Source organism: Chamaea fasciata, unplaced genomic scaffold (assembly GCF_029207755.1).
Source record: "Chamaea fasciata isolate MVZ Bird 193981 ecotype frontalis unplaced genomic scaffold, bChaFas1.0.hap1 SCAF_9, whole genome shotgun sequence".
In the NCBI taxonomy this organism is placed as follows: domain Eukaryota; kingdom Metazoa; phylum Chordata; class Aves; order Passeriformes; family Sylviidae; genus Chamaea; species Chamaea fasciata.
In genome coordinates this window covers 24,042,827-24,061,159 of record NW_027094094.1, presented here as the reverse complement: position 1 = coordinate 24,061,159, position 18,333 = coordinate 24,042,827, and the positions used below count along the sequence as shown (strand labels likewise).

Here is an 18,333-nt window from a genome sequence, read left to right as displayed (position 1 = left end):
GACATCCCTGTTGCAGGGCAAACAGGAGAGCGTGGGTTTCACCTGCCAGTGGTGACTCAGGGTTCCAAGGGGCAGTGACTACACCTCTGCTACAGGACCCATAGGGAAAGACAGCAAAATAACAGCCTAGGCAGCAATGCTCACACAAAGCCTAAACCCCACACGTGACGTGGCTATCCTGTCCGCTCCTGTGAGCTGAAAATACGGTGAAGAATAGACAGCTCTGTTCTCAGGCTCTGACTGCACTTCACTCCTACTAAAAGAGGGAAAAAAAATGTGATTCAGTGCTCTTGGCTTTGTTATAGTAATCATTCATCTGTTTGAAAACCTTGTAAGTTTTATCATCTGTCATCAGTTTTGCAGTCACTGGAGCAAATTAACCGTATTTTGCACGCAATCTATATTTTTCTTCAATGCCTGCAAAAAGCACATGTATCACCTTGTAATCAATTTGGGGATTCTGATAGTGTGAACAGTTGGTCTTTTCCCAGAGCTGAACTGACTCATATCATGTTACTTGCAAAAGAAACAGTCTCTGGTTTCATGTTTTCAGAATTGTCACTATAATTGAGTTATTCACAACATACCAGTAATTTGAAAACCAATCTCCATTGCCTGTATTCAGTTCCCTGTTCCTCAATCTGGTAGCACATGGGCAGAGGAACTCAAAAGTAATTTTCTAATGCGAAGGTGTTTGCAAAGCAGCTAAAAGCTCTTTAAAAGTTGTCCCATTTCTGGTGGCCTATGGAATGTCACTCACCTGGTCCCAAGTTAACCTAGTGGCCCAAGCGACCCCTAGCAGGGTCAGGTTTTCTACTTATATAGCACTAGATGTTTTCACTTGAGAGTGGAACAGAAGGAAAATGCACAGGAAAAAAAAATGCAGCTATGTGACTATTGTGGCAGGCCATTAACATAGAAGGTAACATACAACATTTCTTGATTCAGGGAGGGCTGCATGACTATGAATATGACAAGCACCAAATAATTAAAATAATAAGTAAAATAACTAAATACTACAATGTATTACTAAAATATAAAGCTCACTAAAATATATGCTCCATTGAACAAGTGAACCTTAACTGAAAAGACCTGTGCAGAATTTCAGAATTGCAGCCATATAAATTGCTTTCCTCATGCATCACTCTGAGAAGATGCACTGATACACCTGAATCACAAGGCTGACTGAACCACTGAGTGCTAGAGTGAGCAGCTGGGTGCACAAAGCCACAGAACTTACCTTGGTTACCATACTCGGTGGAGTTGTTGCCTCCTGGGGGAGGGGGTAGGGATGGGTATGGTGATGGGCCAGGACCCAAAGCTGCAATCATCTCCATTACGTTTGGCATGATCATCTGGCTTGGACTCATGGTCTTAAATCTTTTTGAGGGAATGCCATCTGGGTCATCTTTGATGTGAATATCTGACTTTATAGGGACCGGCCTCCAACTGCAAGTTGGATCAATGGTAACTTCTTCAAACTCGGAGCTGTAAAATAATGTGAAAATTTAGCTTATCAGTTGAGTTTCTTAAAATCAACTCTGCTGAAGTTTCCATAAGAATCTGCATGGTAACCAATGTTATAAAATGCTCTGGTGTAATACAACATTAAGAACTTTTACTCCTCAAGAATGTGCTGAAAGCAAATTTAAAAAAAGGCAACCATAACAGCACATTTCTGTGTTTATCCACAGAATGGAATCCAAACATATCAATGTGGTTTGCCACCTCTGAATCAGAGGGACTGCTCGTAAATACAAGACAGCATTTAATCCTCCATTCTGGTTCTTTCCTCTGCTTCAGTGGTGAGGCTGCCATTAAGAGAGAACCCAAACAATATCTACAAAGCTGGAAACTGATTCAGTCTATCACCTGCTCCACCAAGGTGCCATGCAATAGAATATTCAAGTTCAATCACCAAGATCTATTTTGGTGTGACTATCTCAGTACTCATTACCATATCTCCTAGTTGCTTAGTCTTGGATATCAGGAGGGAGATCACTTACTTTTGTATAGCGTTCAGAATACCCCACATATACTGGTCAACCTCCAAGCCCTCCAAGAGAGCAGTTTTACTGAAAAGTGAAAAAAACCATCAAACTTCATGTTAGAATATTGCTAGGGAAAGAATGATTTGGGGGAAACAGTTTTAGTTCTAAATCTACATTACCAGGATATTTACATCAAACACATGAAATAAAGATACATCTACTTGTGTGCGTGTCCGCAAGCTGTTCACATTCTTTAAGTAATTTTTGTTAGTGAAATACATTGCAAATTTAAAGTATTTTCAAACATAGCAGATCTCTCCTGTGAACATCAGTTAGCACTATTCTTTTTTAATTAGATCTTTCTCTTTTTTTTGAGCTCCACAGTACTATGGCTTCAAAGCAACTACGTATTACAGCTATTCTACTAAAGATCGGCACAGATGGGGACAGAACAAAACAACACCGGAAATGGTTGAGCTATGTAGGCACTTAGATCTGAATGCAGGTGCTCATGCTCAGAGACACGGGACAAAAATTTAGCCTAGATGCATGAATACATGAATTAAGAAAGCAAGATATCCAACTCCTGTGATATTTTTAGCCAAACATAGAAGACAGAAAAGATGTGGCCAGTTTGGAGAAAGCACTTGTGTGTCAGGACACGGATCAACCATGGATAGTAATGGAAACAAGCTCGTCTCCAGCCTGCCATGTCTGCAGAACAGACAGTTCCCAGAACGGACAATCCCCTCTGCTGTTTGCTCCTGACACTGGCTGGCAGAGCAAGGACCCAACTGGAGACTTGTGCGACCCAGGGCCAGCCGTTACAGCCACAGCTGCTGGAGTTGAAGAGCCCTGGCTCCTCATCTGAGGCTGGAACATGCTCCCAATCCTGTGCACTGAGCACTGGAGGTTACAGACACTGAACCGGCCTCCTGTTTTGACGGCCCAGTTAAACACAAGGTTGGACAGTCTGTAACCACTTCCAACTTTTTCTTCCATTTTTTTCTGCAGTACACTAACTCTTTGGTCAAAACATTAGCTTGAAATTATGCCAAGGTATCCATCCCTCTTTTCCTCTAAGTAACAACTCCAGCTTTTGCTCCTTGGAAATTTTTTACTTTTGAAAAAATTAGCCTTATTCTGGATTGTAGATATCTACCATATCAATGTAAATATTTGAGCTTCTTTTGAACCTTACACAACCCATTGATGATCTGCAATGAAATTTTGTGAGAAAATATCTCATTACATATTTTTAAATATCTAATAATCCAGGGTGGTAAAATAGTGCAGGAATTCTCACTGGACTTTATGCTCTTTAAGTAAATGTGATAAATAACCTCATTTCCTTCTTCTCCTTTTCACGATCTTAAATATGATCTGAATTTGGTCAAATTGTGTACAACTGCATTTTCTGTAGTATGGTTGCACTTACTTGCATACTGGACACCGCCAAGTTCCTCTTTCACAGTTCAGTTGCAAGTAAGATTCCAGATCAAAGCACTAGGTATCAGAAAGAAACAAAAAAGGAAAAAAAAAACAACAAACCAGACAAAACAAAAAGAAACAAAAGGAAAATTCTGTATTAAATGAAGCAGTTAGACAAAAAGTAAAACTGATATGGAAAAAGCCTCCTAGCACTGAAAACTAAATCAAACAGCTTACTTTTCCCCTCTACATTAAACATACAGGCAATTAACTATTGAGGCTTACAGAAGTAAATGCCGTGTATTTATTAGGTGCTGTGATAGGATAACCAAGCTGAAGGTACTGTAACAACACATGGCTGAGGGAACCCTGCCAGGCACTGGCACCCACTCACTTGTACATGCTTGCAATCGTGACCCCTTGCTGGGAGCTGGATCCGCCGGAATGTGATCGGACACTTCAGAGACACTTTAATAGCAGTCTGCTCTACTCCATCCTCCCCATTTAGTGTTGCATTGCCAGAGGAAGCTGCAACGCTGCTGAAGTTCCTCTTGACTGTTCAGGAAGAAGGTGGGTACAGGTGTGAGAAAACACAACTGTATTGTAAGTTCTAACACAGAAATCTGAAATTTCTTCAACATTTAAGAACATTTAAGAAATTACTTCAATATTTAAGGGACGATTGACTGAACAATATATCCACGAAAGTGTCTTCTGTGTAATTTAGAACATTCTCCTGAACAGAAAAATCATCACACATGCATATTAGCTATAGTCTTGATCAAATTAAGTGTCATACAAGCACTGAAAGCAGCCCTAGATAAATAGAGAATTAATCTTTATTGGTGAGTCAAACACAAATATGGGGGAAAACCCAGAGAGAGTCTCCTGGAATAGGACAGTCCTCTTTAGGAACTAAGCCTGTGTCCTTGAAACTTTGCTACCTCCACCCAAATCACCATTAACATTTCAGGATACCAGGGATTCATCTACCCACATCATGTTCTGCAAATTCTTTAAGTACAGCTTAAGGTTATCAATAAACAAGTAAATCTGGTGTATAAATAGCTTATCACAACTGATAAAAAGTCATCACCCACACGAAATGCAAACTCACTCTTAGTGATACAGTGTTCTGCTGGGAGGAGGCGTTTCTTTAGTAGACCTTGAAGTACGGAGCGAACCGATGGCCGGTGCACCAACTGCAACACGAACAAGTGTGACTGCAAGGAAACACATTTTGTTAGGAAGAGAACCAAACACACGTGTTAAATGCATTGCCAAACTGAGCTCCACTCTTCCCTTGGACACTTGGTTTCTGTGAGAGCCTGAGGGCTAAACATAAAAGCTGGTTCTGCTCTGCTGAGCACACACGCTCCCTTATGGATATCCTGCACACTGTGCAGTTGCTCCATGCTTAATGTACACAAAGGCTTTAAAAAAGCAAGGATTTTCTGCATTTTCTCCCTTCTTAATATTCGGTATACGTACAGCTGACATATTAATCTCTGACATCAGGGTTTCTTTTTAAAACCCTGGACTGTCTGACACAGTCTAGCCTACCTGCCTGCCCTCACACTACTTGGAAGTTGCGAAACCAATTTGCAACTAATGTGCCTGGAATCAGCTGAATCTTCTTACCCAACACAGAGCTCGTTGTGGATTCACAGGATGCTGCCCCCTGCTCTTAGCCACCAGATAAATGACATTATGCAGGGAAACATCCGTGTGAAGTAAAGCAAAATGGGTGGATGGCATCTTGTCAAAGTGCCTCACACTGTGACCTTGTGAGAGCTAGCAGCTTGCTTTATTGTCAGTGACAAGAGAATAGTCAGAAGCTCAGACTGGATTTGCAGAACGGTCTGCATTAAAAATATAGTACTTATCCCCAAGAGTAAATAACCCGTGGAAAAGGAGAAAGGGAAAAGCTGATTGCATCTTTGAATATGAGTTTTTCATCTGAAAAGGTATTGGAAAAATCATCACCAGCACCAGCGATTACAACGTTGATGTTTTCAAGACAAACCAAAGACCGTTTGATACACTCCGTAAATGAAATTAGTACCATCAACAGTCTTCATTGCAATAATCTACTTCTACATCAACAGACTTCAGCCACCTTGTTACACAGGCACACATGAGAAGGTAGGAGATAAAACTCCCTTCCTCCCCTAGAACCTTGTCAGAGACATTGGAAGGACGCCACTACATTCTGCAACAATTAAGCAGCAAGAATTTCCATATTAGCACTCTGACTGTGTCAACATCATTAAGTAAAAACCTTACCAGAAAAAGGCATGAAAAAAAAATGAAAGTGAAGCTCTTTCAGCTAAGGCAACATTTGCAAACTGCTCTAAATAGCAGACTCAGCATCAGCAGCTGCAGCCCTGAGCTGGGGGTACTTACGCAACAACACGCTGTGACTGTAATCTGGATGGTGTTTCTCCCTGGCTGGCAGACGTGCTTTAGGTGCAGAGGTTTATGAGATGTCTTGTTGTCACCACGTTCGATGGTAAGTGGGGTTGCATTAACGCTGACCTGGACTGAAGCTGGCCAGTTTGTGTTCATTTGTCTGTCTTCATGGTGATAGCACTTAAACTGCAATTCCAAGTCAGACCTGCACAACAAGCAATAAATCTTCCTTTAACTTTGCTTTCATGCTGCAGAGGCAGGTGGTTTTTATGTTAGGAACATTTTTCGTGATCAGAGTATTTTTCTTGACTTATTGCCATTAAGGATATAACATACTTCCTTCATAAAAGCCCTGAACAGAAGCAAGTCATGATGAATTAATGATGCAAGCATGCCCCAGAGTTGTTCATATTTTACACTTATAAAGGACTTCTCAAGGAAAAATCTCAAACCACTTTGCAAACCCAGACCATGGAGTCATCCTGCAGAAAGAAGAATGTCAACATCAGGTAGGTCCTTCCTATGTTAGGAGTTAAGAATGAGAAAGCAATATGCTGCAGAGGGTTGAGCGGAAAGTCTGGATTCTTCACTACCTCAGAGCACTTAAAGAAGTATTTGAATGAATGCCTGTCAGACAAAACACAAGTACAGCTAATCTTGCCTTAGAACAAGTAAATCAACTAAGATAAAATGACTCCTATATCTCACCCCCCACAAAAATCAGCTTCTGTGATTCTAAAGGTACATGGCTGTGGATGAAATCTATCCAATTTAGACCTTCTTTCAGGGCATGAATTCCTCCCATCTCACCTGTAATGACTTCCACTCACTATTCAGCCCCTCTAGAAATTAGTTCTGTAACATCTTCAAAAAATGAAAAGGCTGAGATTAAGTTAATCAAAAATTAAGTGAGTAGAGACTATGACTTTAGTTGCATATATGTATGTTAACCTCGTGTTAGGAATGAGCAATTTCAAGAAGAAATTTCAAAGAACAGAGAAAACTGAGCTGAAATGTCAGAATTCTGCTGTTTATGACAGCAAAAGACAGCTCAAAGTTTATTATTCAAACTTTAAAATCTACATTCCTGAAAAATCTATGTTGCCTGAAAGAAGATATCTTTGTAAGATCCATGAGGAGCAGCGCATTCAGGAGATTACCACCCTAACTGCCATTTTCCTTACAAAGACTTCAATCTGACTCAACACCATCTTTTCTGGATTTCAAAACATCAAGATTAAGCAGTGGACACAAACATGTTGGTTTTTTAGAAGGAAAATTATAGAATACAAATTACCTGACCTTTCAACATAATCCATCTACATGAAGTCTTTTTAGGCTTTTTTTTCAATATTTTATTAACCATCTTCTGAAAGCTCATTCAGCAAGTTCCACTCAGTTTCTCACCTCAAGAGAGCACAGCGATCCAAACCTGGAGGGAAGCAAGGCCTGGTACCTCTGATATAAAACCCAAGCAGATGAGGTGAGCAGGCCTGCTGAGTGTCACGGTGGTGACAGACCTCAGGAGAGCCTCATGTTCTCAGCACACAGTGTCTCCACCATGGGACTTTATTAATAACACAGCAGTGTGAAGACTGAACCAGCTTCAAGGAGACATTTTCCCTGCCTTCAACCTTTCTGTTTCTTGTAACCATGAAAAGTTCCCATGGGGAGAAAAATACTTGCATCGCTATTCATTATGTGTGTACACGTGAGAGGTTTTGCCGAATATTTTAACTGGCAAAAAAATATTGAGCATTGGCTCAGTTCCACCATTCTTTATAAAACCCAAAATCCATCCACACATGTGACTAATTCATTTTTCTGGCATCCATCCAGCCCTGAGTTAAATGTGAAATTACTTCATTACAGGACTATCCCTTCTCCCCGCTATTAACAGGCTTTTCAAAACAGCAGACCTGAGCACAGTTTACCTATGAGTCTTCATTAAAATAAGTTTAAATAAAGGCTATGTGTTTGGTAAGCGAAGGAGGAAAGAAAGAGCAGATATTAAGAAACAGCCTCATGCCTCAGTGCAGCACTATAAATCTACTGAATGAGCCAGCACAATCCCCAGTAGTGATTACTTATTAATAAGAACTGGCAAATAACTGCCAAAACTCCCTCTGCTGCGAGTACTCCACGATAATGAAATGCAAGTAAGCAATAACTGACCTCAAAGTTAGGTGTTAATTATTGGATGTGGTCTGCCTGCAATCTCCCTCCCTTCCCAAGCCCCAGGCTCCCTCAGGGCACAGGGGCACTGTGGTAGCAAGGACTCCTGCATCCTGCATCAAGCCTCAGCCTCAGAGCCAGAGTCTGTCCCGGGCCAGGGAAGTGAGCGTATCTCTCTGCCTGCCTCACACTCTCCACACCGGGAAAACACAAATCTCCACTGGATTCCAGTGAATGGGAAGAAGATCCTCACAGGAAAAACAAAACCTAAAGCTACACCTGTAAGCAGCCTCCGAGCAAGATCCCAAGCAACTAACCAGCCTCCACAGCACACAGAGAAAGGCTCACACAATGCAGTGTTTATCCTGGCTCAGCCAGGATAAACACAGAGATACTTTCTGAGAAAAAAACAAACAAGAAGACAAAAGTACTCTGTAGTATTTGAAAACATATAAATTAAAAAAAGAAAAAAAGAAAAAAAAGGGACTATTGTCATTTGATCTAAGGCCCTTCCATGAACATGGTGCAATCAAAACATAACCTGGAATCACTTACACAGATCTACATTAAATACAGGAAAGTACCACCAAGGAAAAATATTGCTCTGTGCTGGAAATAAGAATTCACTGTAAGTGAAAACCAGAAACCTTTGTATGAGGAAAGCTATGCTCTCACATTTCTGAGCTGTGCTTACTCGTGGAGTCACAGAACAGGGGAATTTAGGAAGCTAGCTTCAGAAGTTTAGAGGATTTAAGCACTTGTCTTTCCAAATTCTTTTACTAAGCCTCTAAATTGTGTCCTTACTCTTAAGTAGGTTATTCTTCATTATCAGATAACTCTGTACTGTTTAATTTAAGCATAAACTCTAAGAGCCCTACTCTTGCATCTAATGTTTCAGAGGTCACAAAGCACCTGGGACTTCAGATTTCCAGATGGAAGTTTGTAGCGGTGTGGGTCAGGGAAACCCCACTCCTGTTCCACCAAGAGCAGAAAGGATGCAATGGCTGCAGTGGTTTTTCAGACACTGCATGCTGTGAGCTATCAGCAAGGACATGCAATACATATTGTGAAGCACTTTAGAATGTGTTGTCTCTGGAAAATGACAGGTTAGAGTACCTGCGAGTCGAAAGGACATCCTTCCTCTCCAGGCTACAAATTTTGAAGTGAAATTCCTGGCAAATCCGAGTGCAGTGCCTCTGGCCTGCCACTCCTCCCTGACAGGATGTATGAGCCACTTGCAACAAGGCTGAGCTTACCTCCACATCAGTGTCTGGTGCACAGTTGGCCGTAGGTGAAAGACGTGGTTACTGACTGCCAGGTTGTGCTCCAGCCGGAAGGGCTCCAGGACAACCCCGTCCCGCACCGGGAACGTCAGGCGCAGCTCATCGTTGTGGTTGGCTGGGATCGAAGAGGGAGAGAAAGTGTGAACTTTCCCTTTAGCATCTGCAGTGCGATAATAATGTGTATATTTATACAGAATTGTAACAAATTGCACAGTGATCTGCTACTGGGTCTAACTTAGCAGGCTCTCACACTCACAAAAATACAATCAGAAGTAACTCTATCATCTAACTGATACAAGTGACAAGACTCAAACTGAGAGCAAGGGCACAGCAGTCTTCTATTGTCTCACACTTCACATTAGGGCCATAGCATTCCAGCCACCAACAGAAACCAGGTATGGCAAGAATTCTTGGTTTTTATTACAGGATAGGTTCTGTGTCCAAGCTTACTCTGTTGGCAGAAGACTGAAAACAAATCTCTTAAAAATGTCAAACTGTGATAATGTTTGTTTTCCCTGCTTTGAACAGGGATCAACATTACCCAATTAGTTTCAACAGTTTCATCAGCTGAAACTATGTGATGACCAAAGACACCAGTATTCAATTACTCTCTGAGCCTGTAGGATGAGATTTTGAGGTAACTTACAGCTGATCTATGAAGTCCAAATGGCTATAAATCTTGTGTTCTTGCCCAAATAATACTGCAGCCCATCTTCTTCTACTTGATTTTTCAGCTATTCTGAACTCCAAAGCTGCAAAGTGCTAATGCAGCAGCAGTTATTTTACAGAAAACATAAGGTTTTCCCAGCTCCCTAGTAAATGATGGCTCCTATTGTTCATCAGTCACTTCAAAACCTCAAACATCTCATGCTAGAACCCAGTCAGAGAAATCTTGTTATTCCTGTCCTGTTCCCAGCCAAGTGTAGCTGTGACGTTGAGTGGCTTTGAAAGGAACATATATCAATTTCTGGCACAGTACTGAATATTCCTAAGAAGCCTGTATGGATCACAATAGAGACACCGCTATAAATATTCACGTTTTATCCTACTCTGCAGTGTTGTTCAACAAATGGCTTTGCCCTTGAACAAAACAGACCAAATGGAAATTCATACAATAAACAAGCCTACAAAGCACACACAGCACAACCCAAAATCAAATGTTTTCTCCTCAAGAAGCATATCAAAGGAATAATTCTGGAGTAAAATCCTTACAAGTTTAACCTGGAAGAGCTTTTCTGATATTCTATTTCAGAAGAGCATAGCAGTCCTTTTCTATTCTGTGCACTGGCTCAAGTGAGCCTACACTGTGCATGCCACCTATTACAACTCAACAACTCCAGCCTCTCCCAGAGCAGCAATCAGAGCTACTTTCCAGTTCTGAAATGTACATGGCAGAGAACAGAGGAACAATAAATGACTGTGGGGGCATTCTGTTTGCTACTCACTTGGAGGCGGTGGTAAAGCATTGATATTTGGTTTAATGTCAGGTGGGAATGGTGGTTTGACATCCTGGTTAGGTGACAGGTATGGAGGAATATTGCTCCCTGGTGTCATGGGTGGCGTGGGGTTTCCTGGAACAGGTGAATGAGGGTAATTTGCCACAGGTACAGGCCTTGATGGCTAGAAAATAAATAACATCACACTGTTATTGCAGTCTTGAAACAAGAACAATAAGCCTTGTGAACAGCACTGTTATCAAATACCAAAGACAACAGACAAGGGAGGGAGGCCCCTCTATTTCTAGAGAAGTACCCACAGCATGTCCCATAAGGCTTCAGAGAAGAGGCACATCATGAGTAAAAAGCAGGAACTGAAACCAGCAGACCAGCCAGCTTAACTCAGGCAATGACCAGATACAAGCAAGGCTGCTAAAAGCTTTACTGTGTTCCTCTGAATGCTCTCTTTCCAAAACACACCAGCCATTTGCTTCAGTTTTCCACTGCACACAGCCCACCCAGCCCTTTGTATCTCTCTGCCTTCCTCCCAAAATAGCCCCAGTGCACAGAAGCCTACCAAAAAAAAAAAAAAAAAAAAAAAAAAAAATCCAAAGAGACACAGTTAGCCCGTCTGTTTACTTTTTATTTCCATCTATCCTTTCTTTCACCCTTGTTCAACTCCTATACTCAGAATTACAGCTCTGGGGGTCAGGGGATGTTTTCTATTCTGTGCACCCACAACTTGATTCTGTTCCTAGTTTGCCGCTAGTTAAGACTAACTGATAGAAAAAGGACAGCTAAGTATGAATAGTAGCTATGCATTAAAACACCTTTGGTTTGGTTTCCTGTAATTAAGGGGATGATTGCAGCCAATGGAATAAACCAGTAACCCTGACGTGAAGGAAGCTGACGTTAAACAAAACTGCAACTGCATGGCTCATGTACCCTAAGTAGAAAACCAGGAGAGTGTCAGAAGATGAAAATCTTTACAGACAGCCCAAGCACTGTGACTTCAAATCTGATTCTGTATCTAAATGCTGCACTGCTAACCCCAGATACTTGAGAGCACATAAGACCAGGGGTGCCTTCTCAAATCTTAAACCTTTGAGTTTCCAGCCATCTTTGGTTTTTATCTTTGATACACACAGTTACTATCTGCACAATCACTACAATTCAAAGGTTCAGGTTTTGTCTGTAGAATTTCCCCGCTAACCAGGATAATCTGCCTTTTTAACAAGATCTCTTTTTTTCTGTTTCCAGAACAGTCAGTATTTGAATACAATATAGAGGATACATCATAAAGAAACAAATTCCCTGTCAGAAGTATATGGTAAACAAAAAACTGTTTAAGTTCTAAAATGAATGTACATAAAATGCATTTAAAAATCTGTCACTTAAAAACTTGATGGAGATCCTCTGCAGTTACTTTAGCATAAGTGACTGCACTGGAACTATTATATAGAGGATCTGCCTGTTCCTCATGTTCTTCCTGACAGTGAACTGCAAAAGCTGCCATGATCCAACAGGCATTCCTTTGGGTACCACAGTGGACAGCATAGTTGCACACAGAATAGATGCTTTACAGAAGAGGGTTTTGCTTTCCCTTTTTTAAATGGTGTTTTCTGTGTGAATCACACCAAGCAATTCCAATTCAACAACACCGTGCAACTTAGATTCTTTCAGCCTACATTCAAATTCAGAATGTAGTCCAGGTACTTCAACAGCTAATGCTTTAAGCAGGTCAGAAGATCAATGGTCCTCCCCATTTTTATACTCACTGGAGTGCCTGTGTGCAATAGAGCGCTTTTGTGCATTTCAAAGGTGGTAAACCTCAGCGGGCCCTCAGGGCAACCTCAGTTTGGAGAATACAAAGTGCTCAAGATGTATCTATGAACAGGTTTCAGGCAACATTTTAACAACTCTAGGTCTTGCCCAAAACAAGCAGCACAAAGGGAAAAAAGACTGAGACAAAACGAAGAAGTTGGAAAAAGTCACAGAAACTTCAGTTCAAAGATGAAATCTACAGCTGGAACATCTTTTAAGTTTGGCCTGGCTTAACCCAACAGTGACCACTGTAGGTCCAAAACTGGAATGCTGCAACGTGGAACTTGTTTATTACAAATTTCCATAGTGAGTGCATTCTTGCAGGGGACCATGAATGGGTGATAATATATTGTACACCTGAAGCCCATTAAGTACTTCTTTTTACAAGCTCTTTTTAAAGCAAACCCAACATTTTCTTGTAAAAGCCTATAATGAGCTGCAGCAACATTCAATTTTCTTTACGAACTGCTCTGAAGTTGCAATGCAACTTGGCTGATTGACCTGATTCTGTGATACCCAAAACACTAGTAAAAACTCAGTATTTTTTTCTTTATTTTTTTTTCAGTATTTCTCTTTCCTTTAACTACATAAAAACAGTATCTATGACACCATTAACATGATTCATTAATAAATGGCCACCAGAACGGAACAAGATAATCTCACAATTCCTACCTTGTAATACTGCCCCATGTTGACTGTTGGAGGAGGGTACTGCCCTGTGTTTTGCTGGCTTGGCATCCTCTGTCCAGGATAGTTGGGAGATGTAAGGGGTCTTGGAGGGTTGGGAGTGGGGTACTGACCAGGCTGGTTTGGAAACTGGCTATTTGGTCCATACTGCTGGTTTCCATAATTTGGCTGTTTCAGGACAGGGATACAAGAAGAAAAAGCCATGTTTTATGCAAGCAGCTTTCTCGTATGGATTATTAGCACACATTCAGTAGCACAATCAAAACCCCTTCAGGTGAATACTTCTTAAAAGCATAAAAATCTTGCAAACCGAAGTGGGGTAAGACACACATTCAGCCCTGTAACACTGTCAAAGGGCACTGTGCTTGAAGAAACCACAACTGTAACCAGATGCACAAAACTGCCCAAATGTTCACAAAATTTTTGTGTTCTTGCGAGTGCTACCACACCCAAGCCTGGGGCTCCTTTTTCAGATGTAGAATGGAAGCACAAAAAGAAGTGAAATAAATAAATAAATAAAACCCTGGAAGGGGCAAGAGCATAGAAGCTGTATTGTCCACGCCTGCTCCTTCAGCCCAACTGCTCTGCTGGCCTCTTACTAGAGTGTTCAGCAATACTTCAACAACTAAAGAGAAGTTCTCACTAGTCATAAGCACTTTGCTGGTGCTAACAAACAGTTAAGACTATGTTGTGGTTGTGGAATTGAAGTAATGAAAATTGGAACTCTAAAGGTAGTAGAATATCAATTTGAAAAATCAACTAACTGATAAGATGTTTCCATAAATGAAGCCTTCAATTAACAATAGGCAAATATCGTCTGCAAAATTCCAGCCCAACAAACATGCAACATTTACGGCACTGTTCAGAACTGACTTGTTGGAAACATGAACATATTCACTTACAATGAAAAACCTGATTCTGAAGCAGCAAAAAGAGATTTAAAGTCAGCCATGAAATACGAAAAATCATGTGAACCAAGCCACATTTTGTGTTTTCTTAACTTACTTGGAAATAAGTGGCAGTATTTACCTTGAAAAGCCTCCTATAAGAAGCAACTCCTGCAAATGCACATCCCTTTTTTATTTCTGATTAGTTATTTGGAAAAAAAAATAGTTTGCAGAGCAGGAAAGAAATGTGGCTCTGTATTTTCTGTGTTCCACGGTTCTCTTTCTTGTGCATTTCCTATAAACTCTTAGTACCATTATTATTGTCAGGGCAGTATCATAACATTCAGAGCCCTGCACCTGTTGTTGAAGTCTCAGATGAGTACAGAATTTCACCAGGAAATGATCTCTGAAGCTACTAAGTGATGGCCAGATTTGTAAAAACATTTAGGTGTACACAGGTGCTGGGAGTTGCTGGAATTCTAAAACGCCTCTACTGCCCAATTCATCCTAACTAGAAGAGTAAAACGCATTGGTGCTTTTTAATTCCAAAAGCTCATTTGTCTACATCTTTGGTTGTCTAAATTTCTCTAAAAATTTGACCCTAAGTGTTTTGCCCTGTCATAATGTAAGTCAATGGCAATGTGCTTTCGCCTATAAAGCCATTTAGATCTTCTATAGCAGCATGGGACCTTATCACACTCCACAGAAGCTGGTATTAGATAAATGCTGACAGAGAGGGATTTGAGTTCGACATTATTTATACACATCTTAGCGACTATGCAAATCAACACTCAAAAAGTTTGGAAAGCAACTGTTATGACTGCTATTACTACTGGTGTTACAGTACGATGTATGTCCTGTGTTTCGTTACAAAAATAAAACTGTCCAAGAAAATGCAGCTCAGATATCTATTGGGCTAAAATGAAGTATTTCACCCTCAGTGTCCCTTCTAAGTTGCCACTTAGACTTCACTCCTGTGATGGAAGCCTACTGAAGATCTATGAAGTCACCATGAGAATCTTAGAATGATACTCTGGTTTGGGGCCTTTCTTGGACTTAATGACCACCATATGGACTAACATAGTAAGGGTCAACCTGAATACTTCAGAAGCCAAAAAAGGAAGAGCTGCTCCTGCTAATATTTTAACGGCTGCACTACTACCAAGGCTGGAACAAAGATGCACCTATCTTAAAGGGATGTGCACCAAACATTACCCGGTACGTTGCAACCTGCAAAGAGTTGTCATTGCAGTCAAAGAAAGAGTGCACGCAAAAGATCATTTATTACCTCTCCTGGGTATGGTCTCTTTATGCCCTGTATAGGCAAAGACTGGGGCCGTGGGCCTGGATAGGCCTGCTGAGGCATCCTCTGCCCGTGGGTGCTGAAGGGGCTCATTCCAGGAGGCCGAGGCTGGTTCATGCCCATGGGTGGCCCGCTCATGCTGGAAGGTGTCATTCCTGCTCCCATGCTTGCTGGGTTCATGTTGCCTGGCATAGAAGCAGGACCACGAGGACCAGGCTGGTTCATAAACTGGTTGTTGTAAGCCTGAGTTGGACCCATCTGGAAAGAGGAACAAACCTTCAACGGAAGAAGAAGAAAAAAAAAAAAAGAATAAAATGCGACATGCATTTATAAAATGGGAATAGGGAGCTGAACATGCTTTTGGGGAAGGGAAGAAGGGAAGGATTTATGTCGCATTTTCCTTCAATGTTCTCTAACATTTGATGGGCGGTGAAGTTTTTAATAATAAAAATCCAATTGGAATTGTAAAAGGCATAGGAGTGGAAGGCAGATGTAAGTCTAAGGCGAGAAATTAAATTGTTTCAATTGGCTGGTCTAGTACGGTAAGGTAACAGGTTAGGACGTTGGCTGTGCAAATAGAGCACAACACTACAGTTTCTAAGACCCTGTGCTTTCATCACTTGGCACATGGACTCCTCTAATTCAGAATTCAGAGAGGTAAAATATGTAAGGAGGAAAAACCTGAATTGATAGAGCCCTTGTTTATTTTAAGAAAAAAAATCCATGAAGTCATGACATGCTAGAAGTTATGGATAACTGGAAATGCATGTCTCACATAGCTGCCTGTATAGACAACATTATTAAAAACCAAATCTCTCTTCTATTGTTGTTTTCCTGTTTGAAGGGAAATAATCCAAACAACCAACTGCACTTAGCAAAATAAAAAATTGTCCAAGGGCTACAAAACCTATTGCAAGATTCTAGAATATTTCACTAGGTACTCAGATTTGGAAGGCTGGCAAAGGCAGCAATAATGTATCACATCAGATGCAGCTGCAACTTTGAGGAATCTTCAGGTTTTTTTAAAGAGGCAACCCCTAAACTACAAAATACAGTTAGGCAAGTTTTATCAGGAAAAACACGGGGACTGATTCATACCTAGATACCCACATTCCAGCAGTTTCTTAGAAGCATTTCTAACCATGCTCATGCACAAACCCTCCCACCCCCACCAAAAAAAACCCCCCAAAACCCAAGAGTAGGCACCCTAACAAACACAACAGTGAGAAGGACAGCCAATTCCCTGTAATGGTCCGGATCAGGCAAGTATGAGGACATAAGGGTTACTCTCTTACCGGTCCATACTGGTTCATGTCCTTATTCTGTGTTTCCTGAAGGGCTGCCACAGTGGCTGTAGCTGTAGCTGTTGCTGTAGCAGCTGCAGCTGCAACTGCAGCAGCGGCAGCAGCTGCAGCTGGCTGGGTGAAATCAGCTGGTGGCCTCGTGTGGGGGGGAATTCCCATTCCTGCAGGGGTATTTGGGCCTCCAGGGTAACTAACAGGGAAGAAGAGAAAGAAAGAGATAATTAAGATGTGCCTGGTGGATTTTGTTTTGAATGTTGGTGCAATCCTCACCTGGAACTGTTCCAAATGCACATATCAATGACTAATGAAAGCTAGCAGGCCAGGTAATTAGGGGTGCACAGGAGATACAGGCTGCATCTACAGGTTACACCTGCTGCCCAGGTGCAACAGTCATAGGGCTGCCACTGGGATGGCAAGGCATGGCCAGCAGTCACTTAAAGGGGGCAAAGAACTTCTTTGCAGCTCTGTAGCTTCCTGCAAAGTAGAACTGAAGTCCTGAGAGTAAAAACTCTGCTTCTCAGTAGTGTAGGGGCAAATACACAGGAGCAGGAACAGCGAACTTCCTCCAAGATAGCACATTAATCTGCCTCAGTGGTGAATTACGGCAAGTGCTCAAGGTATCATAAAAGCCTGAAAACCCTGAACCTTAGCAGAAAGGCCAGGAGAGACCCAATGCAACTGACTCCACTGGACCCCACACAGTGTGTTCTGCAACTCATACCCATCTTTTCTATTGATCCTAAGATAAACCAAGCTAAGCCAAACCACACCTTTCCCACTTCACGTTACCAAATATCTTCATGAATATGGGCCAATACACTGTGCCCATTTTAGAGCTGTTAATACAAAGCTGAAGAAACTTTCTGGCTTGTTCAAGGTCACTCAGTAGAACAGTGTCAGACGTGAAGGAAGAGATAAACTCTCTCTCTCTGAGTCCCAGGCTCATATCCTTCACACTAGACTGCCTATGCTAACTGCAGCAGTCTCTTCAGCAGCCTTTGCACTGGGACCATAAATAGGGGTTTCAGTTAAGTGCCCTTACCATCCCTGTTTACAAAGAATAGACACAGAAAGCCAACATGTAACTAATGCCAGGCTATTAGTTCCGGATTATATGACTAGTGCAGCATTTATTTCCCCAAAATAAATACACAACACGACCATCTTTTTTAACAAACATCTTCATTCCCAATTCTTTTCAAATTCCTGCTGTGGAGTAAGTCTTTGGGCAGAAATATTCTCTTGCATAGGAAACTAGTTTGCCCAATACTCAAGCTTACTCCTCCATATGCACATAGAAATTAAACCATCAATACCTTTCACATCCTGGCCTTATTAAATGTTAATCATTCCTAAGCCTGTGGTCTGTTTAACATTCCCCTTAATTAAAACTTTATTTTGGGGGTTTATTAGAGCTAATTGATTGACCTAAGCCATTTCCATTTACTGTGATGAATTTCTGTGCAGTTTGGGTAGCTGATTTCCAAAGCTGTAAAAGCAGTATGTTCTTCAGTTAACCAGCAAAAAATAGCTACTGAGACTTTATATAATTAAAATAAGCCCATAACACTTCTACCAGGTCACTAAAACAAGCTTCATC

The 18,333-nt window shown here is 41.3% G+C and overlaps 1 protein-coding gene across 10 annotated transcripts in view; it reads right to left on the bottom strand.

The window, feature by feature from the left end:
* ZMIZ1 (zinc finger MIZ-type containing 1) overlaps positions 1 to 18,333 on the bottom strand; it is a 339,063-nt gene that overhangs the window by 15,891 nt on the left and 304,839 nt on the right. For 6 of the 10 annotated variants that reach the window (XR_010722301.1, XM_066191513.1, XM_066191512.1 and 3 more), the window contains 11 exons: positions 16,725 to 16,923; positions 15,415 to 15,705; positions 13,225 to 13,407; positions 10,738 to 10,912; positions 9,266 to 9,452; positions 5,829 to 6,039; positions 4,540 to 4,645; positions 3,817 to 3,977; positions 3,430 to 3,497; positions 2,007 to 2,075; positions 1,241 to 1,488 (listed from right to left, as the gene is read on the bottom strand). Coding sequence is in view for 9 of the 10 variants with exons in the window: in XM_066191513.1 (XP_066047610.1) it covers positions 1,241 to 1,488; positions 2,007 to 2,075; positions 3,430 to 3,497; positions 3,817 to 3,977; positions 4,540 to 4,645; positions 5,829 to 6,039; positions 9,266 to 9,452; positions 10,738 to 10,912; positions 13,225 to 13,407; positions 15,415 to 15,705; positions 16,725 to 16,923 (1,898 nt within the window). In the remaining variant the exon portion in view is untranslated. The remainder of the gene's footprint in view (positions 1 to 1,240; positions 1,489 to 2,006; positions 2,076 to 3,429; positions 3,498 to 3,816; positions 3,978 to 4,539; positions 4,646 to 5,828; positions 6,040 to 9,265; positions 9,453 to 10,737; positions 10,913 to 13,224; positions 13,408 to 15,414; positions 15,706 to 16,724; positions 16,924 to 18,333) is intronic. The other 4 variants (XM_066191518.1, XM_066191519.1, XM_066191516.1 and 1 more) reach the window with 3 other exon arrangements.